This window comes from Haliotis rufescens, unplaced genomic scaffold, assembly GCF_023055435.1.
Source record: "Haliotis rufescens isolate VD_foot unplaced genomic scaffold, xgHalRufe1.0.p SCAF_17, whole genome shotgun sequence".
In the NCBI taxonomy this organism is placed as follows: Eukaryota; Metazoa; Mollusca; class Gastropoda; order Lepetellida; family Haliotidae; genus Haliotis; species Haliotis rufescens.
Window position 1 is genome coordinate 28523800 of NW_025963857.1, and position 26129 is coordinate 28549928.

Consider the following 26129-nt stretch of genomic DNA (forward strand, 5'->3'; position numbering starts at 1 on the left):
CCCAGATAAAACCAATTATTTTGTTTGCGTCTGAGATATGGGGATTCCAATAGTGGTCTGAAATTGAATAATTCTTAAATATTTCTTAGGTGTCAGTTATAATGTTGCTATCCTAGCTGAATGTGGATTGCATTATATTTGTGTTGATTCTTTGTTGAAAATGGGGGCGGTCGGGTAGCCTAGTGGTTAAAGCGTTCGCTCGTCACGCCGAAGACCCGGGTTCGATTCCCGACATGGGTACAAAGTGTGAACCCCATTTCTGGTGTCCCCCGCCGTGATATTGCTGGAATATTGCTAAAAGCGGCGTAAAACCATACTCAGTGAGTCAGTCAGTTGTTGAAAATGGTTAAATACTGGCTTAGACCAGAAAGCAGATACTAGTATTCAAAACAGATATTCAACCTAATAAGGTAGCTACATAGGACGCAAAACGTCTTATCATATTAGAACGATATTGTTTAGATATGGATATGGTTTTGTTTTGGAAGCTCGGGGGTTTGTTACAAAGAGACCTTTTTCTTTAAATAAGGATACAAAATTGCAAAGTGCTGCCTGTATTCTCGGATATTTCCAACTGTTCATGATTGGATATATATTCTAAAATTAAACATACCTGTTAAACATAACGTCAGGAGACGCATGGCGTAGAATTACTTTATTAGGGGGTTGCAAACTACCCATGGCCATTTACAAAACTATTGGTAGACGTGATGTTATTCCACGTCAGGGTCGTTTGTGTAAAATATGTAATAATTCAAACAACGTAGAAGATGACTTTCACTTTCTGTATATGTCCAGTATATCATGATCTTAAAATATCTACCTTCGCACATCAACAATAACTTCCTATTTCATTTCTTACAATGCAGTAATTAGTCTTGCTTATTGTCTTACTCGGATTATATTTGGGATGCTTTAATTTTACGCAGTTCCTTGCTTTCTGCCTCCTGGCATTCATTCACCTGATGTGTAAGTGAGTGAGTTAAAATTTAACGTCGCATTGCATTATTTCAGCCATATAGCGACGAGACCAAGCATTCACCAGATGAAGGAGTAATTAAGTATATACTCCGAAACGTTGTTTTCTTCATAATAAAGAAGTTGACATCCATAAATCACCTTCCTTAGAAGTTAGATGATTAGATGATAACCTAAACGTTGAGTGCAAAACCCGGAAACCAGCCATAAAATGAAAGCACGGCGTCCTGGGATAAAACAAACACACAACGATTTTCAAGTTTCACCACAATAATTTTAAACAGAGAACTGTGAATTCTTTACATTAACTCAGAAACACGTGTAACGTTTTGAGTATTGTCTATTACACGTAATGATACGTCCTTGTAACTGTCAGCATTAAGTGTTGCTAATTTGAAAACAAATGCAGCAAGCAGGAGAATGGTACTGTGCCAACGCCGGAAATTGCATGGGTTAAATACTGAATCATGTTTTAGGAACTTAAAACTATCGGTAGATCTACTGCTCGCAACATTGATAGATTAGTTTTACCATTATTGCCACACTGTAGTGAAATATGGAGTTATGAGAAATGTGACGTGATAGAACGTGCACACCTTAATGTTATGATTTGGAAATTCAATTGACATGACTTGTTACTTAATAATATGTAACACATACCTGTTCACTTGCATTAAACGCACAAAGTTTCTGTCATATTTAAAAAAAAATCCTCGTCAAATGGTCCACTGTAAAAATGGTCAACCTGGCTTAAAATTACCTACACAAAACAATACCTATGAAACCTACGATTTCACTGGAAATATATTGAACCAAAACAGTTAGGGATCCTGAATGTTTTGGGGACCCTTGAAGATCCGGGGTAGAATAGGTCTTCAGTAACCCATGCTTGCCGAAAAAGGCGAGTATGCTTCTCGTAAGAGGCGACTAACGGGATCGGGTGGTCAGGCTCGATGACTTGGTTAATGCATGTCATATCATCGATCCCAATTGCATGGATCGATGGTCATGATGTCAATCACTGGATTGTGTGGTCTAGACTCGATCATTTGCAGACCGCCGTCACATAGCTGGAATATTGCTGAGTGCGGCGTTAAACAACAAACAGAACAGAGAACAGGAAAGTAGTTGTGAAAATTGACCACACAAACTCATTTTCACATATTTCAAATTCATTCACATATACCCCAAAATATCCCTGATCCATACCCTTCTCGGTTCTGTATATATTGGCCCAAATTGTCATGAATCGTGAATAACTGTGTCCTTGTATGAATAGAAAAACATAGTTCTGTATTTTCTTAATAATATTAATTAATAGTAATAATTTATATTGGTTTCTGGTGTCATTTTGGCATTGATATATTACATCTGCATATATTTATTGCCGCTTACATATTATGTGTGCCACGTGTTGGAATGCTAATGAGGAAGATATTGTTACTATGTGCGCATATGGTCTGTCAAGGCATTATGGAGCCATATATATTTATATATACACCCGTGTAGCAAATGGACTCTGGAGTTTGATACCAAATGCTATCATGTGTTATTTGGTGTGTTTAGTGATGTGAGTGGCAATTTGAATTATAGAATTCACAAGGTTTGTTGTGAACGACACATTGTTGTTTTGAAAAAATGACCGTCGGTTAAAGGTGATGCACTTTAAATTCGTACAATTTTGGATTTTTTAAATGATTAAAAACCACACTGGAAATATATGCGATGATGAATTAAATATTAGTGATGCGTAACTAAGAGAGGAAATCCCTTATAATTTTGTTATAGATAAAACAAAGAATCGCGCTTTTTACAAGATAACACGTGTGTGTGTGTATATATATATATATATATACAGAGCTCCAGATAAGCTTTTGGTGTTGTGGGTATTTTACCCATGCAATTTAAAATCATTGGGTATCAGTAATTATATCTGGGTATTCAAATTTCTGTTACACACTAGTTTTTACACATGTGGGTATTTAAGTTAATTATTTAAAAACACTATTCTTCTAGTTCCTGCAAACTGGTGTCGTGTGGGTTCGAGAACTTTATAGGACTAAAAAATACCACGATACTTCCACAAGAAAGTGTGATGGCAAATGATCATGATGTAACTGTCATCGTGGAGTTTGGCAAGGTTGACGGAATGCCTGTTTATAATTTCAAAATAAGTTGCTGATTTGCTTATCGAATACGCAGGGTTACTTCACAATATTTTGATGATATGCACAAGGTTTTTATTGTAGCGTATCTGTAATGTTCGTTGCGTATTTGATACGCTTGGATTTTATTTTACTGCGTATTTCTGCATTTCTGATGCGTATTTCACGCAGATACGCAGCTTATCTGGAGCTCTGTATATATATATGCATGTGTGTCATTTCTCGACTTCTCATGTTAAGTGCTGTGCTATCGAGTATATGGCGATACTTTTTTTTAAAACAACAACTACAAATGTAAATAGCAAAACAAACTCAAACTTCAACTCCTAATATTAAGTGTGAATTAGCATCAACGAACCATCAGGACACCCAGTGCGATACACACCCGTTTCTGAATCCCAATTCGTTTGCTTTCCGCTCCAACGCTCTGTCTATTGATAGATGACCTCTTCATTATGCATACGCCCTAGGTCAGAGGTCACAGTCAGTACAAGCACATGGCACAGGGCCAGGACAAGTTCATCGTGGTATATATGTTTCTGTCAACCAGACTGTTGTAATTTTCTGATGACAAATGTGTGTCATACACTGATAATGAGACCGACATGGATGAGGCGACCAACAAACATTCACGGACGACTACGAACGCCGAAATAATCAGGTCGAATGGATTCTCTCCTGTCAGTGTGTCACACCGACCGTTACCACAAAAACCGCGTTCGCTTGTGCTCATAATGGTCTGCGATCCCTACTATTTTTAAATCAAAGATAAAATATCGCAGGTATATACATAAAAACGGTGGGAAGGACCGAGCTCAACCTGTGCAGCGTTTTGATTGGACTTTGACCTGCCGTATATTTACAGGCGAGGACACGAACACAGCATGTTTAAATAACATATCACCAGCCGACAGTCAATACTGACGCTGCACAACCTGACGCTACGAGTATTAGCAACTCAATTCACCCGTGAGTATATAATTGTCATAGTTTATTGTCCCGTTGATGGCGATTGCTTGTCTCAATGTTGAATATTTTCCGGATATGGAGCTCTTCAGTATTGAGGCGAGAAACTGAGTATTGATTTAACCGGACCTGACCTTCCTTAGCAGACGACTCGCTATGATTTCAAATGCCTCTCCCACCGCTCCACAACGTTCTCGCTATTGCTCCATGTATACAAAACCTCTCAGTATGATTACATATCATTTGAATCGTTATTACATGTACTGAGCGACTTAGGATTACTTAAAATGTAGGCCGACGCTGCGGTGTTGTAAGCGACAATACAGTATTTTCTTTTGAAAGGGAAAGGGTGCAACTTTGTTTCGGCAGTTCGTTTCACTGACCGTGTAACTTTGTCGCAAATATGTCCCCAAATGAGTAAGACCTTGTGGTATACGTTGAATTTAGTACACCCTAGCCTATTCTCTACTGGAATATTTCCGAATCTAGATCTAGATGCAGGTAGCAGAGGTACTGTGTGTCTCCATGGTTCCTAGTTTGGTGGCTTAACATTGGTTGCTGGTGATCTTTAAGGCATTTTTTTTAAGATATAATGTCATGAATAATCATAATTTATGGTTACATGCGAGTTTACAGTATGATGTATGATATTTATGTAATTTACTGTGCATTGTGTCCCGTATTGTTAATGTATAACTTGTTTTAGTAATTATAGAGCTGAAACATTGCCTCTGGGACTTTGAATTGATATTACTCACTCTTACATGCCTAATGGAGAAGTGTTTTGCCTTGCTTAAAATACAGTGAAGGGAGGAGAGGTGTTAACACACACACACACACACACACACACACACACACACACACACACACACACACACACACACACACACACACACACACAGAGGAATATTCCAGACAGACCAATACAAGTAGATTGAACATGACGAGGATGGTCGGATGTGTTGTATGGCAACAGCCTAATACATATATTTTACTCAACATGTTGACATTAGTTATAGTTAATCGAAAGAACATTTGTACTGAGGGATTCAAGTTCAACATTCTGTTAGTGAATGTCTGTTGAAGTGTGAATCTTTTTGATCACCATCATGACATAGTTAAATTGTAAAATTATTCGCCTGTAAATAATCGAGTATGCACCAGGGGACACCTGTATAATATAGTCGGAATCGTACAATGGACTTTCATTTGCCAACATGACCAACCATATAAGAATCCAGATACGATGCTTCACTTTCAGCAATTTCACTAGTGTAACCACTGGACCCTCTATTTTGTCGACTCTGACAACACACATGGGTGTTATGTGGATATGTTACGTTCCGGATAGATTTACGATTTACTACGTATGCAGTATGACTAAATGCCAGCCACATGTTTATGCAACCGGCAACACGTTTTACATTAATTCGCCTATTTCACATTGATAACTGAAGAAAAATGAATTATCCTATGGACCATATATTTCACATTGATCGATATTTCATCTGTGTTCACAACAAACCACCTGTCAAAACAGATGCATGTAGCTTATGATGTTGTTTTTGTGAACATACAATGTAATTGGTTCACAGAAAGTCACACCTTTCCTTGTCTTTTCCTTTTAAACTGTTGTACAGCTAAATAAAGTTTTGTGTCTGTCTGCAGGTGTTTGTATACTTGTATGGCTGTGTGTCTGCGTTTGTGTCTGAATGTGGCGTGTATGTGTATCTGTATCTATATATGTGTGTGTGTGTGCGTGTGCGCGCGTGCGTGCGTGCGTGCGTGCGTGTGTGTGTGTGTGTGTGAACACCTCTCCTCCCTTGGGACAGTAAGTTTAAGTTTGCACAGTATTTCAGTAATCTTCACGGCCAGTTACATTGCTGGGGACGTATATTCGTTCACGGAAGCCCCACGTGTTATGGTATGATACCCGGTATCCGTATCGTTAGCCTCGAATGAAGTTATGATCGGTATTTGGGTAAGCGTTATGTTAGTATAAGGGCACACGGGTGGCACAGTCGTCTAAGATGCCACAATTTCGCTTGCATATGCAGTTGCGTCCCGTAGTCGTGCAGGAATCCTATGATTCTATCGTCGACTTGACTGTGTTCCAGTTATTTAACCTTCTAATGGCAGAGAGTCAGCAACAATATCCCTGGTGTCCTATTTCCTGGTGTATGTTTTACATGGCATACATGTAGTTCCATAACCAAAGCCGTGTCTGCGTGTATTACCATGAAAGCTTGTATGCAAAGAGAATGTGGTTTGTGGAATTATTAACACATAAAGATAGTGATCATAAATATTCTTGGAAATATGTTGTTGCAGTCAAGCCCGAACACATAATTTTATAAAAATATCCCAAAACTATTCATGATCCCTAATATTTTTGTTCAGCATATAATACGTTTTTGGACGCGTTTTTTTCTCATTGTGGATCCAGTTAAGACGTTTGACTTTCACGTACCCTCGTTTTTCAAGTGTTCCTTAATTTTCAGCCTCACTGAAACCCCTGGGTTTATTAAGCTAGAATGTTTGGGATTCAAGCAATGTTATATCAAAAATATGCTCACATCATTGTCCGACTCAAACCATGACTGTCATTTTGAACTTGTAATTTACGGCAATAGCTCACCCATCTCTTCATGTATCATCTTCATCAATAAATGTGACCTACATGACTTATGTTGTGCGACATGACAGTGCCACGTTATATAGTCAGCGTTGTATTGTGTATTGGAATATTGCTAAGAGCGGGGTAAACCCAACTCCCTCAATCCAGTCTATATCTAAACGTTGTCTTTATTACCCTGTGTAAAGCTGAGCCATTGACTCTGTGTAATTCGGATAATGGCTTACAGTTAGATCACAAACTTAAGTCAGGAGCCAAATAGAATGGTATTTGAATTTCTTGGATCATAATTGCTGGGACGTCAAATTTTGCCCGAGTATTATTCTCCTTAATGTACATGAATAGCGCCACATGGTCGTTATGGTTAGCACCTTCTGTTTGCCATCCACACTGCCTGTCGACCAGGCACCATGGCATTTGATAATCATGCTGTGAGGATGAGAACAGAAAATGTTGCATAAAATCCTGACGGTCTCGTTCATTCATGTCGAAATACTGAAAAACTTTGCTAACATAAAAACCGGTGGATGTGATGCATTCAAAATAGGTGTATAAAGGTAGTGTACTTGAGCAACGTTATGTGATAACAACGTTAAAGGCGCCCCATAGGATAATTAACATACGAATCTTGAAATGGATACAAGACGTTTGTTTGTATTTCTCTGTAAGAACATACCACCATTATGTTGTAAAAAAACAATTAAAAAAAACCTATAATACAGGGTAAAAAAACTTTACTCTCGTGGTTTACAAACGAATTATTCGCTTGATGCTTAATGTGTTGAAGAATGTTTTGTGTAAAATGTACCTTGTTCGGTTCCTCCTTTTTGCAGTAATCGAAACTATATTCGGTCTTTTGGACAACATGTTATAAGTACAGTTTATCACAAAATGTTCCGCCCGCCGTAAACATCTCCTCAGAAACCACCGGACATATGAAGCTGGAATGTTTCAACTGAGAATGACACGTCGATGTCTTCAAGAGGTTCGAATCCGATTCTCTAAATGGACACTTTGTATTTATGGCTATTTATGGCCATTACTCGTCCCTTTTCGTTCAACATGTAGTGGTATATATGCGTTTAGTAAGTAGTGTAACTCAAGATTGTTCCGTTTTTCGCTATATTTCAAATTGTGACCTTGATGTGACATTTGCATTTTGACCATGTTCCAAACTTCTCTCCAGATCCATATCATTGTACTGTAAACGTCCTCGCCCCAGAAAGCACAGGACAAATGAAGATAAAACTGCACATGGTTGTTCCAACAAATAATAACACATCAATTTGTTTAAAAACCTCAAATCCATTTTTGTTTCAAAATGGCCGTCATTGCAACACTGTATATAAACCTATTTATGGCAATTACTCAGCAGAATGTAGTGGAATGTGGTAAATCTACGACTAGTCGCGGAACTCAACACGTGTCTTCCGTTATTTCCAATGTTTGTAGGGGTGGTTGGGTAGCCTAGTGGTTAAAGCGTTCGCTCGTCACGCCGAAGACCCGGGTTCGATTCCCGACATGGGTACAGGAATGGATTTGATCAATGAATATGTCATTATGAAACATTGTTTAGACGTATGAAATTTTAACTCACTCACCCAACTACGATGTTATTTCAATAATATAACATTTACACAACATTATACGTAGCACGATTATTTTTTGCCGCTAGTATATTTGCATATATCTCGGTATATGATAGACAACTTACCAGTTGTATTCTCAATCAATGTTATTATATACCAGTATGTTACTTTAGCAATTGTTTTTCTTCTGAGTATAGAGACGAGAAACACATTAATGTATGTTATGAGCTTTATTACAATCATACATAACTTCTCTGTAGAATTAATTGATGCCATGGAGTGACTGAAATATATCGATAGGAGGAATAGTAGTAGAACTGTGTTTTATTATTTCAAGTAGATTTAAATCCTGGTCTTTATTCCTTAAACAATTTTATTTTTTTACCTCTCGCAACTAGATACTAGTACCTCTGAATAAGCACGACTGATGCCCGAATAAATGGGTCGCAGGCCAAAAAGCTCATTACTTATTCACTGCCAAGACAACGTGGTCCTGTACTTTATAATGACATAGTTTCTGTGTAGACATTAAGGAATACTGAGTGGTCTTTATGGCCAGATGTACTTACACATGTAGAGTATGATCCATCATGGTACCTCGCGGTTCATGATGATACATGATGGCGTTGTCGAGTTCACAGAGAGTTTACCGTGAACGTCACCTTTTGCAACACACAAGAGATATATGTATCCTGCAAGTTAATGTGACCAAATTGGACTGACGATCATTCAAGTTGTCTTCTATTGAACGAAAGAACGACCCAATGAAGAACCGTGCTCTGTCAGCACCCTTCCAATGTTCGAGGCAATCACCAATTTGTGACGAAACTTTTACGGACTACGTCAGTTATGACTTTCCAACACCATTCAGATACCGGCGGGGTTCATATAATGGAAATACTGTTCAAAAAGGCGTTAAACAAAATTAAATCATTCTCTTCCACAAACACTCACTTTCTTATGCAGTTAGAGCGGGACAAACTTAAACGCTTCGCGAGCACTTGATGTCAACATTGTCTTTTAGCGATCCATTCATGTAATGTTCACTATTTTGCCTTTTTAGGCCAATGGAATCTGTTTCGGCAGATAATCGAGACTAACTTGATTATAATATGATTATTCTCTCCTGTCGACCGTGAGTGTTATTAAAAGCGGGGACGCATTCAGTCCTGCTCCATAACTGTGGAATTTGTATATATAATGTTGTGACGGGTGCCGCCGGGGAGGAAGGATAGGCCCACCTTTCGCGCACTGTTTGACAGTGGTTCAGTAACACAGTCTCATGACATAGTCGGAATCGAACAATCGACTCTGCTTTTAAAGATATTTCTTATTAACATGGAAATGCTTTTGTCGCTTTTATATATCACTTTTGTCCGTTTCCCTGAAATTTGTGCAGGTATAATTTTCACATTGGATATGAAACTTGTATGTGGTATGCGGGTGAATATGGGATACGTTGTTTCGTTTGCTCTGATATATTTTGCAAAATAATGCTTTTGACATTCACATGACTGTTGTTATCAACAGTGGCTGCATATTGACATATCCCCTGAAACATGGCTGTTCATGAAGCCGAAATGTTGTATACTTGATTACAGCAATTGTGTCTCTAAAGATTTGTACATTTAATTCACATCAAATTGTAAATTTGACCACCTTTGCTGCAATATTACAAATACAGTATTCCCCATAAAATATTTGCTAATGCATTTCGACAACCGTATTGTCATGACCACAACTGTCAGTAATGATATTGGAATTTGTGATCTTAATGTTATCAACAGCTGTGCAGTAAAATGTGTGTGAATGTATATTTGTTCTTTGTTAAATATGTATTATGATGAAACGTAACCCTCCGTCCAAGCCGTTTTCATATATTGTTGTTCTATAAAATGCAGAAAAACGACAATTATGGTGGCGAACATCTGCATAGTACATGAGGAAATGTCCAGATATGAATTTGTTCGTGCTGCGAATAGACCTTGGGCACTTAACATCTACTAGCTAACACATTGAGTCGAGGCCCCTTGCCGCGGCAGTAAGAGAAAGACTGATGTCAGAGTATAAAACAAAGTGGTGGGACAAGCTACAGTCAATACAAGGGGCGAGGGGAAGAAATAAAATGAGAACCTACAGGCGTTTCAAACACCATTACGGTACGGAAGATTACGTTAAGAAACCACTGAGTCGTTGCCACAGAAGTGCGCTCGCTAAATTTAGATCCGGGGTAGCCCCATTAAAGTTAGAAACTGGCCGCTATTCTAATATTCCAGCAGAAGAGCGACTTTGTTTTAACTGTAGAGACTGTGTGGAGGACGAGATACACATCTTACTTTTATGCCCACTATATAATGATGTGAGAACAGATCTTCTTAAACGATGTACTTTTACTGATCCGTATTACAAAGGCTTTTCCTACTGTGAGCAATTTACACTACTTCTATCCAGCTCCGATCTCACCTTATACGTGGCCAAAACCTGCTATGATATTTAATTGAAGCGCCGATCTATTTTATATTTATGATGTATATATTGTATGTATATTCATTTTAGTATATAAGTTGGTTTTATGATCATATCGTCTCTCATAAGTCGTTTAACGACTGGCCGTAAGTTTTAAGCATGTTTTGATTTATATTTATATGTTACAATGTACCTTATGGGTGAGACGCAAATAAATTATTGTTTGTTTTTTGTTTTTTGCTGGGCTATATGTCTACGTGGAACTTGTCAGTGTGGGGTTATGTCTGAGTGGAACTTGTCAATGTAGGGTAATGTGAGTGGGGACGTGTTCGTGTGGGGTTATGTCTTAAAGGAACTTGTCAGTGTGGGGTTATGTCTGAGTGGAACTTGTCAATGTAGGGTAATGTGAGTGGGGACTTGTTCGTGTGGGGTTATGTCTTAAAGGAACTTGTCAGTGCGGGGTTATGTCTTATTGGGGACTTGTATCTCCTTTAAGTAATAAATAACACTGAAGAAGAAATGATAGGCACCATTAGTCTAAGAAATGTATCTCCTTTAAGTAATAAATAAGACAAAAGAGGAAATGATAGGCACCACATTAGTCTACGAAATGTATCTCCTTTAAGTAATAAATAACACTGAAGAAGAAATTAAAGGCAATACTAATCTAAGAAGTGGATCCGTAAACGAATGTAATTTATGGCAGCATTTGTTTTAGTTATCTGAAAACAATTGGATGTCATGCACTCTTAATACATCATCACTTTTGTCACCATAACGTTTCGCTTTAACACTTTCTGACATTTATTAAGAAAAAAAAGTTGAGTGGGAGTTGTTTATCGTACAATAAAACAATGCAGGGAGAATAAACCACGAGGGGCACAGTCCCGAGTGGGTTATTCTCCCTGCAGTGTTTTATTGTAAATATAGTACGATAAACAACGACCACGAGTCGTCCATTTTTTGCACAGGAGGGTATTTCCCCGCATATTCTCACAATCATAACGTCGATTACCTGGACTATTTCTCTCAATACCAATTGTCAAATCTCTCCCGGTTATGGATGCAATAGTTCGGCCATCGCGTTTATCTGCGTTGCCCTGCTACATCTATGGGGAACCACTCACTGGACACCCCCCTCTCAAAAATAACGTCGTCAAACATAGGACGTCATCAAGGTGCGAGTGCATGTTCGAATCTCTAGAAATGACGTCATGATAGAACAATGTTTTATCGTGAAATAAACCACGCTTGGTTCTTCATTGTTCTTTGCGATTTATCGCGTAGCTCTCTTATGTTGTGCCATGTACACTACTGCCTAGAAGTTCATTCCCCTTACACGCATGGGTAACGCGTTACGCAACCCGTGTGCACCCCGTTGGTCACTCGTGTGGAACCCGTCCGCCACGCGTGTGACACCCGTGTGCAACGCGTTGAACACGGGTGTGCACCCCGTTCGTCACTCGTGTGCAACGCGTGACACACTCATTACAGGGGGAACAAACTTTTGACCAAAGGAGGGCCCGTGTTTCGCTGAACTTGGAGGTGGTTACAAGGAGATATTTTTTTTATTTCCTGACGAAAAATGTTAATACACATTTTATTATATGTACTTGCTGATGTCTCATTTGTTAGATGTGATATGAGTACTGTTGTGGCTTCTACATGATGTTTTGCGATTGTGTTAAGAGAATACATGACCCTGTTAAATGTTATTGCTATTCAAATGCTTTTTGTGATTTGACATTAGTACGACTTTCAGTGATCATGTTTATGAGGTTTGGCGGAGCAATGTTTTTATTGGACCCTAATTACTTTATGATGGTTTGGTCTCTTTGTCTCAGCTCCATAGCCGTGACGCTGGGAAAGGGCAGCTTGTAATTAATGAAAGTAGGTTATATCATGGAGGATACACTTTGGGGAGAGGGTTCTACTAATTACCATACCACAGGAACAGACCTGTAGACGTGAGCGCGGGGTTGTGTATAAGATGGCCGTTGCATAATGGCCGCCAGGAGAGGTAAACATTGAGTGTTGTTTTCACGGGCTTGTTGAATAAAATCCCGGCGCTACTGTCAATATATCTTCTACTTGATCCTAGATACATCATTTTGGCATTTACAATATATATTTTTTTCAACGTACATTAATGGTTTACTAGTCATATCTTTTAGAGTATTTGTCAATTGTGTTGAGCTTACAAGCAATAATTGTAATTTGTGGTGACATGTCAAATTAAAACACGAAGTCTCATTTAAAACATGAAGTAAGTACGATAGTAAATAATTATATTCAGATCGCATTAAAATACAATGATACGTATGTAACCCTAAAGCCTGTGTTCCACATTCAGAGCCAGGAGTGAGTGAGTGAGTGAGTATGGTTTTACGCCGCTTTTAGCAATATTCCAGCAATATCACGGCGGGGGACACCAGAAATGGGCTTCACACATTGTACCCATGTCGGGAATCGAACCCGGGTCTTCGGCGTGACGAGTGAACGCTTTAACCACTAGGCTACCCGACCGCCCCTCAGAGCCAGGAGGAAAAATGATTAAACAAGGGGAAGAAACTTGCCCTTACTTATATGTAGAGACATCATCAGAATGTGACTATATATGTAAATGTTACGATACTGTACTTATCTTCACGAATTATTAAAAAATGGGCATAATGTTCACGGAGACGAAGGCTATAGATACAATACCATATTAGATTTTTTAGATGAAAAAAAATATTTGATAATAAATTCAGTTATTGATATCTAAAAAACGATTTGCTATATTAATAAACATTTCATGATAAAAATCAAATCAAAATTGTGATATAAATTTATTCTTTGGTATCCATAAATGAATTATTGATATCGCATAATGAATAAATAGTAATTATTTGATGATAAATTCAGTTCTTGATATCTAATAAACGATTTGCTAAATTTGTGATGTAAATTCATTCTTTGGTATCCATAAATGAAGATCATACATACATGTTTAAGTTACATATACAGGCTAGATTATTTGCGGCAATACAGTTCAAATACTGTGTTCAATGAAAGAAAACGTTGATATATTTTTAACACACTTATTTTTGTACTATTAAATAAACTGTGGACTTCAAAGACATTTTCGCTTATTGTAATAACATCAAGGTAAAACATCATATCTATCTCTGAATTCCACGAGCATAGTTGCTGTCAAACATAAGAACATAATAAGGGCGGCCAGTTTTGACTTGTCGTGTGCCTTAAAGTGAGTTTAAACATGTCAAAAGCGATTGACCTTACAATTTTTGGTCATTTATTACTCCAACGTTCTAACTGTCAATCGTCTTAACAGGACCATAACTTTTGCTATATATCGACTCCCTGTCTTAAGTTGTTGAGCGGTAACTGCGGTCCATATTTATCAACTTATTCATCTATTGTTGCAAACTTGACTGATTTGTTTACACAATAAAAATTCTAATTGATCATGAACTACTGAGGCAGTCAAGCACTTGAATAAGAAATGTAAAAGCAGCCATGTAACATGTAGTCCAAAAAGCTGGCAATTATTTCGCCGCAATAAAACTGAAAAAAAATGCTGATGTGACTTGACATTTAAACTTACCCACAGACAATACATTTTTCGCGAGAGTGTAGCACAATTTTATTAAAGTTTTATTTACAATTTGATATGAATATTAAAATTTATTCATGCCCAGTTAACAAGTAATCAGTGAGATAGTATATAAATACTGGGAACGCTGAACAACTTCATTGTAAATAGACAAATGCACCTGTGAACGGCGTGGTGGCCGTAGCCTTGTATATCCAGGTTTTTAATACCGAGTGAAACAAAGACGAGGTGCCAGTCTACACTGGAAATGCCGAATGCTGCATGTCCAGCCTGCATCAACACCTCTAGTGATCTTTCCGCGATCCCAAGCCTTGCGCATAAACATTGTCATGACCTGGTTGAGTGACCTCCTTCCATCAACGTGAAAGGATTACCCACAGAGAAAGAAAGGATTAAAATCCTAAAGATATCCTATCCACATGGAATAAACACTCACAACCAATTTCCTCCAATAGTAAACTATCACCTTTGGTATCCTCAACAATACTCACCATGGTCATTGGGCAAATGTAAAAATCCTAAACCCTATCGAGATTCTGTCTACATGGTCACACCTGGTGATTGTGAAGATCTCAAATTCTATCAACAGCGAGACAACATGTTCATATTCATTTCCAATATGCTCTTAGAGTACGTGATAAATGTTAGAGTCACACACACAACTTTCTCTTACTAATTCTTAGAAAATACCAAACAGAAAGTGGGTTGTGGGAAAATGGGACATATTCCTACGTGACAAAATAAGACATAAGTAGTTGTGACTGTTCTACCATAATTGTACTATCTAAAGCATAAATTTGGCGAACGAAAAACGTTACCAAACGTCACCTGGAATGCCTCACCTGGGCAAAACTTAAAACGAATATGTCCGCAATCCACAAACAATCACTTCATTAATGGCGAACATTTACCAACCCGCGACAATCGTGTCAACTCGAGGTTCCCCTAGCAATAAACTAGCTTCTAAATTCGCTACTGTTCTACTGTCGTGTAGCCACAATGGCAAGACTGGACCCTCGTGGAATGGTTCCTGCCATAAAAGTCCAGCAACCGAACACTAATTAAGACGGGCCGACCTTGTGTTTATGGTCTAGTGTCCGCTCATTAACTCAAGATTCACATCTCACTGTTTTGATTTATCTCACTATTCATTTGATATATTTTCCAACTTCAACTGAAACCCGGTCCCGTGTTACACGCATGGCACACGCGTGTGCAACGAGTGACCCACGCGTGCTCAACGGGATGCACACACGCTGCACCCCCGTTGCACACGCGTGTTCAACGGGTGTTCAACCCGTGTGCAACCCGTTGAGCACCCGTGTCACATGCGTGTGACACGCGTTCTCAATGCGTGTTACACGCGTTCTCAACGCGTGTTGGGGGAATTAACTTTAAGGCAGTAGTGTATGATACAAATGGGATCTACAAATGATGAAAGGAGATGTTATTTTTTATCGAATGATAATTGATGCCATTTATTTTTCTGCACCACGTGTAATGAAGTAAAAAGATAAATAACAATAACACATATTAATCAGGTTTCTGTACACATGGGTGAGTATGGTTTTACGCCGCTTTTAGCAATATTCCAGCAATATCACGGCGGGGGACACCTGAAATGGGCTTCACACATTGTACCCATGTCGGGGATCGAACCCGGGTCTTCGGCGTGACGAGCGAACGCTTTAACCACCAGGCTACCCACCCGCCCCTCTGTACACATGAAGGAAGTGATCTCTGTTGTTGAAGATCGAAATACAAAGACGCAAATCTACCATCAAAATTAATTCCCAAAATTATAATCAAGAAGACGTTCAGCAATTATGATCAATTTACGTTTTTGTTACGGTTCGTGGCATGTCTTTATGTTTTGGCGTCCGACGCCATGTGCTTTAATACACCCCGCCTTATGATTAATTGTATAAAACCTAACGAGGGACGGGGATTAGACTAAATATGAAAATTGATAGACAACTGTCTGACAGACCCGAGATCGACTTGCACCATGTCTCGTGACTTTCATTGATTCAACAACATGCATTGTTTTGCAAGAGATTTATTGTCACTCTCAGAACTCCATGTGCAGCCTGGTCTTCGTGGCAGAAATTCATTGCCCTCCCTGGGGCATACGCACTATGTTATCAAGTTCATATAATTAAATTTTCGTTGTGTTCATTTAAATTCCTACATTTTGATTAGCTGAATTGGTCACGTGTCATGCATTCATTTCCCAATGAATGTAAAACATTAAGCCACGCCCACCGAGGCGCACTGCTTTTATTACTGAAGAATGTCGGGGAATCCCAATATTACAGTCGAGGGAAATCCCTTTCTGCTCACGTGTATCGTCATGCACAGGACATTTAGCGATTGTCATGCATATTCATTGTCCAAACTACCCTTTGAAACCGAAGGCCGAGAATGAATGAAACAGCAAACGTGCAGGCTCGCTCGCCTGTTTTTTTCCCGCTCGCCTAGGTTCAACTTTGATGTCAGGGAAGTAATATTTTAATCGGGCGGTAACTGTAAGTGACCATGTCATTTTAAACAGCCGCCTTCTCCCGGACATATTTCTGCCGGTTCGTTACATTCTGACTGTTGCAGTTCTTTTCGCCTCTTGCATTAATTGATAGGTCCCCAATTTTAGATCAGTCAAAGTACAATGTATGGGAATAGTGAGTTTTTTTAGGAGTATTTCAGTTATCTCACATTGTGTCAACTTACCAGGATGACTTAGGGGTTCAGGTTCGAGACTTGCATTACTTTTGGGAACCCACGAGCACGGGTCTGAGTGACACACCCCGAATCATAATCAGGTTTAATATCGTATTCGAACCACTTTCACCGGACTCTGCACTTCCAATTACAGCATTTTATACCTCCTTATTACCCATGGTTACATTATAAGTTGTCAACCTATCTCGAGGGGTATATGGTGTGATGAACTCTGTATGAGCTTATGTATCCTAGCCGCACAGGATTCATCACACCATATGCTCCGAGGGATCGGTTGAAAACGAACTTATTTTACCGACATTCATTTATATAGACCCGGCATATATGTCCAAAGAATTTGTAAAACTCGTTACACTCGTCATGAGTAAAACACAACACTACCGATACTGAGGTAGGCCGCCATTTTGACAACTTTCAGACGAAGCAAACCGTCGCCTGAAGCATTCGCATAAACATCGGTTCATTTCAGCACAATGATACTGTCACGACATTGATTCTGGTGTTGATGGGGAGGGGATGTTTCACCTACGTAAGATTGTCCACAGTTGCAGTCAATGTTGTAAACTACACCTTTAGGCGCTTGGAGTTTGGTTGTGTTCCTGCCGTTGGCTCTTAGCAGGGAATTGAGGGAGGTGGAGCTGGTGAAGTGGGTGTCAATATTGGCTTGCTGTTTGAGGAGGCGGCTGATGATGTGGGAAACATCCCGCCCCATCAACACCAGAATCAAAGAGCACAAAACCACAACCATCAAATCAGACAGTAAACCAGCCATCTCGGACCATATCAACAATTGTCCTAATTACAACATCACCAATGGGTCCAAATCCACTCCAACAACCTCCATGATTTCACTAAAAGAAAACTAACAGAAGCAGTCCACATTCGCCGCCACAAGCCATCAATCAACAGAGATTGGGGCTATTTCATTCCATCCGCCTACTATGAACTCATTAAGCAATAAACACTTAATATCCTTTTTAATTGGCTTCATGTCTCATTGGCTTTCACCTATGTGTTCTCTGTCCATCATATTGTGACAGTATTATCCTTCTGTTGCTATTACTTACTCATGGTTATCCCTCTCATGTTATCCCACTCATGTATGCAATTATTGTTACTGTTAATCCTCGACCTACTATATATATTCTGTTCTATGTCCCTCATTCAGTCATGCTTGAAAACGGTATAAGGATCTATACCGAAACGTCGCTGTTCATAGCATTAGAGAAGATGTTATCCATATATTGTGTCTACTTTGTGTAAGTTACTAGCTATGGAATGTTACTGATAGTCTCCGTCGATAATAATTGAACCAAATCAGGGAAGAACACCTGTTGGAATAATTATGCAGGTGATGTATTTCTTGTATTTTATTGCATCGTATCAATACCATGTAACATGCTCATGACGCTACGTGATTACCCATCCGGGTTATGATAGGTCTTCAGCAACCCATGCTTGCCGTAAAAGACGACTATGGGCGAGTAACGAGAGAGGTGGTCAGGCTCGCTGACTTGGTTGAAAGCATGTCATCGATCCAAATTGCGTGGATCGATGGTCATGATGTCAATCACTAGATTGTCTGGTCCAGACTCGATTATCTACAGACCCCCGTCATATAGCTGGGATATTGCTGAGTGTGGCGTTAAACTACCAACCAACCAACCAATCCTGTGCATCACTGACTTCCATGGAAAATAATAACTGAACGAAAACAAAGAACGATATTGTAACAGAACCAAATATTGATGTCCATGAAACATGAATTCATCATAACATTGTCAACACGTGTCTTCTCTGTAAACGCCAGTCCACAAGTCGGTTACACAAGCTTGACAACGGCGACCCATTACCGAAACAAGATTGTTGAGAAAGGCATATGGGATGTCATTCCGGATCTGGACAAAGGTCTATCGCAGCTCGACCAACGTCACCGGTTGGTCACTGGTTGTTTGATGGGTGACAGATCTGGTGAAACAGCGAGCCAAGGGCGTGTGGGGATGATCTGTTGTGTCCGAGGAAGTCTGTGACCGCACGTACAACGTGCGGGCGTGCATTACTACTGTAACTCAGTCCCCAAGGGGAATAGTTTGTCTCTTACAAAGTGTACATGTATACGTTTTATTGTAGCTGATCATATTCAATATCAGCTTCCTATTTCAATAAACCCGTTATCTCTGCAGATGCAGTCCGACGAAAAGGATGCGACAGCTACCTTTATTGCCGGGGACCTGGATCACCTGGAACCGGAAAAGAAGGGTCGCGAAGAGGGGCGTGAACAATGGAGCCGAAAGATGGACTTTGTGTTGTCGCTGATCGGTTATGCTGTGGGCGTCGGGAACCTGTGGAGATTTCCTTACTTGTGTCTCAGGAATGGCGGGGGTAGGACGTGTTGTCATACATTGAACAGGGCTTAAATGTGGTTCAAAAGTTGTGCATTCGAGAAATCCTCTGGATCTGTTGATTCCAGAAGTGGAATCAACGAGGCCAGAGTGAGTGAGTGAGTGAGTTGGGTTTAACGCCGCTTTTAACAGTATTCTGTTATATCGCGGCGTGTCAGCTTAATGTGGGAGGAAAGCCTGAAGTGATGCAGGTCGCAGACGTTTACCACTTCGGTGAAACCCACGAGCACGGGTATGGTGCTGACAAACCTAGAAACATAATCGGGGCGAACCGGGATTCGAACCCACAATCATAGGTTTCTGGCGTGCCCAAGGGCGCCTTAGACGACTGGGCCACCCGTGCCCCCCAACGAGGCCAGAGTTCGAGTAATTGCGTCAGTTTTACTTGTATATAGTTCACGTTCAGAATGACAAGTTAGCTCCAATGTCAGAATCAACTGCAAGAGCTATAGCGGACGTCATCACAATGGGTTAAATATATGTGAGTGAGTGAGTATGGTTTTACGCCGCTTTTAGCAATATTCCAGCAACATCACGGCGGGGGACACCAGAAATAGGCTTCACACATTGTACCCATGTCGGGAATCGAACCCGGGTCTTCGGCGTGACGAGCGAACGCTTTAACCACTAGGCTACCCGACCGCCCTAAATATATATGAAGTACATTGTATAGCTATATAAGTGCTACAATCTTGAACGCGACATTAAACCCAATTTCACCTCACCTTACATACATATGCCCTTTGTGGCCGTCTCTTATCATATTATGTAACAACAAACAAACTGTTCACATAAATGGGCGGTACATTCCGGGAAGAAAACACTTCCTTTCCTAGCTTTGCAACGTCGTGTAATTAATTATCCTTGGGAACAGTGCATGTAGGGAGTCTCCACCTCTTCCAATTTCCATCTCGTCTAAGTTTCCGCAGTTCGATATGACGTCCCGTATGATTGCCAGACACCTGATCATGGGTTCGAATCCCGCTTGTCCCTGATTATGTTTCGGGATTTCGAGCATCATACCCGTCGTACTCGTGTGTTTAACCAAATTGGTGTACGTCTGAGAACTGCAATCTTTTCCGACTTGGCGATGTGACTACAATACTGTTGGCGTTAAACCAAACTCATTGTTTTTCTCTCTTTGCAGGTGCATTTCTCATTCCATTCTTCACATTCCTTCTTCTGGCCGGAATTCCATTATTCTACCTGGAGGTATGTCTGGGACAGTTCTCGGGAACAAGCTCGCTCTTCGTTTGGAAATTATGCCCTCTGTTTAAAGGTAGCAGTTTAACCAACGATCTTCCTTTAATTATAGTACAAAGTATGTATTTCATTACTCGCCCGTTGCAGATACCACTGTATAATAACAAATAAGTTGGTATTACACAGTGTTTAATACCAAAGCGCGTGATCATGTACTGCGGGAGCTAGTTTCATCGATACGTATTGAAAACTCCCAACATCCTTGGGCTTATTCAATGACAATGCGTTTAGATATGATAGAGGAGAGAGGAACTTATGCAAACCCGATGACCCCAGCAATCCTGTTGCTAGGCTGACGTCACATGGCATTGTTTCGACAGTGTATCTTGCAACCCAATTTCTAAAAGGACGTCATAGGCCGTTGTATTGTATTGAATTACTACGTGTGAAGTATTATTCTGTTAAATTCAATCATTATGCCGTTGATCGCGTAGATGTCTGGCTATTTGCACACTACAGTGAAACTTAAAAACAAAATATTATGAAGGGTAATTAATAAATAAAAACAAAAAAACTCGCTCATGTGTAATACCAATTCCGCTCGTCGAATACCAGAACTATTCACTTATTTCATAAAATGGTGTTACACGGGAGCTCGTCTAATATTCTATATTTCTCTTCGTATGATGTCCATATATACATGTTCCTGCGGCCCCAAGCCGTATCAGGATCTGCTGATCGAGGATTTTAATCCCAGATTAGCACTGGTTATCATGGATCATACCACTGCCTAAGGTTTTCACTGACGCTGACGTAATGTCAACGCGACGTTAATCTCCATCTCCATCTGGATTCTTTTGAATGACTACATCAATTACGAATCATGATCTGTCGAGGCAGTGGAGCAGCCTGGTGGTTAAATTGCCCTCATTGGTAAAACGTGTGAAGCCGATTTCTGGCATCTTCCCGAGGCAAGAGAGTTCACTGACTTAAAAAGTCCAGTTTCCACCCTTGCCGAACTAGGATGGAATTCCTGGGCTCGATCATAGCGCCACCAGTGGCTATTACGACTTATGTCCCTCCTATGCCTACTCTATGGGCCAATCAGATTCCACCTCTCGTGTCACTTTAATTTGCTTCAAACAAGATGACACTGCCCTGTCAAGACGATCTGATCGGTAATCAAGATCTATATTGTGATTAAACGGGTCTAACATCGCGAATTGCATTAAATCACGTGAGTACCTTGATCCAAAACATCAAAAGATTTGTCCATTGACAACGAGTTGGCGGTGCTCATGCTTTGCAAATCCTGCAATTGACCGAAATTGGCATGGCGGTTTACGAACCGAATTTCGATTTCATTGCGCGATTTTGATTGGACTATGCATAAGCTCGTTATATTAGTCCAGCCACAATCAAACTCCATAATACCTGCCTAGCTCGGCAAGGGTGGAAACTGGACTTTTATAGTCAGTTAACTCTTTTGCCTCGGGGAGATGATTGCTGGTGATATTGCTGGAATATTGTTAAAAGCGCTGACTTTGTCTATGCATGTCATCGTATCCCAATTGCGTAGACCGACGCTCATGATGTCAATCACTGTATTGTTTGGTCCAGACTCGAATATTTACAGACCGCAGTTATATAGCTGAAATATTGCGCGGCGTTACACAACAAACAAACAAAACAAACAAACAAACAAGCAATGGAATGCCCCTCATCCTTGGTGTGTGTGTTGTATTGTAGGTGTGGGATACGGCATGGTAATAGTCTCAGGGATGGCGTGCATCTACTATAATGCTGTCATCACGTGGGTCATATACTATCTGGTCAACTCCTTCCGGTCGGAGCTACCCTGGAGCCGATGCGGTCATTGGTGGAACACGCCGACCTGTATAGATACCCGAATGATGTCACACAACACCACAGATGGACTGACGTTTAATACGTCATTAGTAACGCAGAACTGTTCAACCAACCCTATGTTGAACATGACAGAGGCACAACGGCTTTATGGGTCGAATTACAGTCTCCTCAACAGTTCCATTTTCAACATGACATCGGAGAGGGGTAAAACGGCGGCGGAAGAATTTTGGCAGTAAGTATTATGCGATAGTGTCGGCACTGTTGATTCCAGAAGAGTTATTTCTCAGAACCGTTGAACAATGGTTGATATATAATTTCTCCATATGTTTGAATAGTGACCTATTTTTGCGTCCGTTTAACTTCATAAAATACACGTTCAAAATGGCCATTGACTTCCTGGCTCAGAATGCATTGCAACAACGTCATTATTCATGTTAAAAATTATATTATTATATTATTCACAGCACAGTGGCCAAGTTGTCTGAGGCAACGAACCCACTGAGATTCCGGGTGGGAATATCGGCCCCAAGCAAACTATGCTTGTCGTAAGTGGCGACGAAATGGACCACGCCATCGTTTCCCAAATGCGTGGTTCGATGTCAAGATGAATTAAGGACCGCCGTCATGTTGCTCGAATATATCTGAGTACGATGTTAAACAACAAACAAACAGTCACTGGCAATTATTTAAAGTCTTCCTTGGTGGACTGAGATGTTGTTAAGAGTCATTTCACTGCACACGGACATTCAGGGACAATCAGCATACCATGGGTCCATTTTTATACATTTAAAGGCAAAAATATTTGTCTTCAGTATTTTCTGGAGTTCGTCGCCAAATGCCGCCATTCACTGTGCAGTTGCCAACATTAGCCGATCGTGGGTTCGAATCCCAGACGCCGATGATTACGATCCAAGTGTTGTCACAATCACACCCTTCTTGCGGGTTTAATCCAAGTGGTATACGTCCAGCAGCATCAATTTTCCCATCTTCCCGAGGCAAGCGTGTCCAGGAGCCTATATCAAAGCCTGGTTTCTACCCTTTCCACATCAAGGCCACGTTTCTTGGCTCCACCCTGGCGCCACCTTGCGTAGATCACGAGTTATGTCCCTTGTAATAAAAACGCGATATCCAATCAGATCGCTGTTCTTTTTTCGTATAGCTTCACAAAGATGATGACTACCATAGGCGACGACCTGGTCGATCAAATAACGAAATCATTCGCGATTTCATCCCTGACACAAAACATAGGCAATCGTCTTTCGATGAAAAAGACGTGTCAACAAAGACAGGAAACGGTAAATCATTTTCATAAGATGTACCAGTCGTGGATGTTGATTTTGTGAAACGTTCTTTCAAATGTGCGATAGTCCAATGATATTTTGCATAGAAAAGTGGCAAGGGTGGAAACAAGATTTTGATAAATAGGCAAGTGAACGCTCTTGCCTGGGGAAGATGCCATCTGGCTGTTCGATACTGATAGTTAGGCACCAACAACTTCGACCTTTGTTTGGCCAATGGTTCCTCGCAACTTGTAAACGTCTGCCTTACCAATTCGTCGATACTTTAGATGGCTCGAGTATTGAAGAGTGTTAACAACGTTAGCGTCTTGATTTTACTGTACAGATACAACGTGTTGAGAAAGTCTTCCGGCTTGGAGGACTTAGGGAGTCTCCAGTTGCACTCCGCCCTGTGTCTACTGGCAGCCTGGTCCCTCGTGGTCCTCTGTCTCTTCAGAGGGGTTAAGTCCCTAGGCAAGGTGAGAGGAAAGGCTGTGAGTGTTTGGGTGAATGAGTGAGTGAGTGAGGGTTGCCGAGATGAGTGAATGTTTGGGCGACTGGATGAGTGCGTGGGTTGATGGATTTGGACGGGTGAGTTAGACAGTGCGGGTGGTTAGGAGAGTGGATAGGTGAGTGAGTTGGCGGGTGGATGGATGAGTGAGTGGGTGGGTGGGTTGATGGGTTTGGGCGGTTGGGTGAGTGAATGAGTGCGGTTGAATGGGAGGTTTGATGAGTGAGTGGGTTGTTGGAAGGACTTGGACGGGTGATTGAGTGAGTGAGTGTAACCGGAGTGGTTTAGGTGAATAAATCACTAAACGCAGGTTGATTTGTGGATGCCAGTTGTTAAATACATAAATAAACAGAGGCCCTGTGAAAATAGATACACAGAGTTAAAATATGCACAATACCTACACATATAAATAAATCATTTCATTATAACTTATTAACAAATATTAGAATCTTATATATGATCATATACATTGTTATGATCCATCGTAATTAGCATGATTAGTTTTATCTTACTGTACTCTAAATATTACAGGAGATTTATCATATAATAAATTGACAAACATAGTTTATCAATAATTGGAGAATAATGATAAATGCATTAATACATAACACACAATTTCAGTACATATCACTATAAATACATATAAAATATAAATGTCCTCAAAATCAGACATTTGCTTTACCGGGACACACCTGAACATAAATATATATAACATAATTACAGTGTAACATATTACATCAATATGTTTACATCCTTAGCTATATACAATAACCCTAAAGTAAGACCGCCTCCGTGGTCTTGTGGTAGAGCGTCCGCCCGGAGAGCGGAAGGTCCAGGGTTCGATCCCGGGCCGCGTCATACAAAAAGACGTTAAAAGATTGTACTTGTTGTTACCCTGTCTGGCGCTCGGCATTAAGGGGCTAAAACAAGGACTGGTCGGCTCGGAGTCAGTATACTGGGTCTGAGTGGGGTATTCATGTTAAACTGCGGCATGGTATCTCAGTGAGCTAGCAGCCACACACACACATACACGTGCATGCACGTCGCTATATAAGTGCAATAATCTTGGACGCGACGTTAAACCCAATTTCACCTCACCTCACCTAAAGTATATTTTTCTAGTCACCCACCTCATCATAGAGACATACATTCATACATGTGCACTTAGATGCAGAACTTAAATTTACAGGTAAATAGCTCCAGTCTATCAATAAAAGTACTCATTATGCTTAGTTACACAATAAGTTAAGTAATATCAACATGGCAATGCTAGATTAAATTATCTATTACAAACATACTTACATACTTAAAGTATTTAAGCAAATTTAGCCTAACTACATTTACCTGAATACGATGACTGATCTGATATATATTTATCACGCCTAACAATGTAAGTATTATTAAAAGAAGTTAAGAAACCATACATATGCACCTTAACAAACCCTTCAAAGCACTAAACAAGAACACATAAATATACAATTCAAACAAACTAACCTGTGACAATTGACTCAATTATTTCAGCGATGAACCGACAACTTGTCTCCATACATAGTCAAATACAAGTGTGAATTTAAACTGACCAGTCCCATAATGCACCCTGTCACTGAAAGTAAGGGGCTGCGGCTAGACAATAGAGACCAGAGAAACAATAGAGAAGGCAAGCGCAAGGGTGACTGTTCTAGGTTAGATTGAAGGATAGACTAAAACTTA

The 26129-nt window shown here is 40.1% G+C and overlaps 1 protein-coding gene across 3 annotated transcripts in view; it reads left to right on the plus strand.

Moving 5' to 3' along the window:
• The first annotated feature begins 3614 nt into the window (after nt 1-3614).
• The window catches only part of LOC124138555 (sodium- and chloride-dependent glycine transporter 1-like), a 34279-nt gene continuing 11764 nt past the window's right edge, over nt 3615-26129 (plus strand). The window contains exons 1-6 of one of the 3 annotated variants that reach the window (XM_048397828.1): nt 3615-3670; nt 4009-4112; nt 19341-19539; nt 20707-20838; nt 22512-22863; nt 24255-24387. In XM_048397828.1, the coding sequence (XP_048253785.1) occupies nt 19341-19539; nt 20707-20838; nt 22512-22863; nt 24255-24387 (816 nt within the window). In that variant the 5' untranslated portion in view covers nt 3615-3670; nt 4009-4112. Of the gene's footprint in view, nt 4113-19340; nt 19540-20706; nt 20839-22511; nt 22864-24254; nt 24388-26129 lie in introns of all 3 variants that reach the window. The other 2 variants (XM_046505262.2, XM_046505261.2) reach the window with 2 other exon arrangements.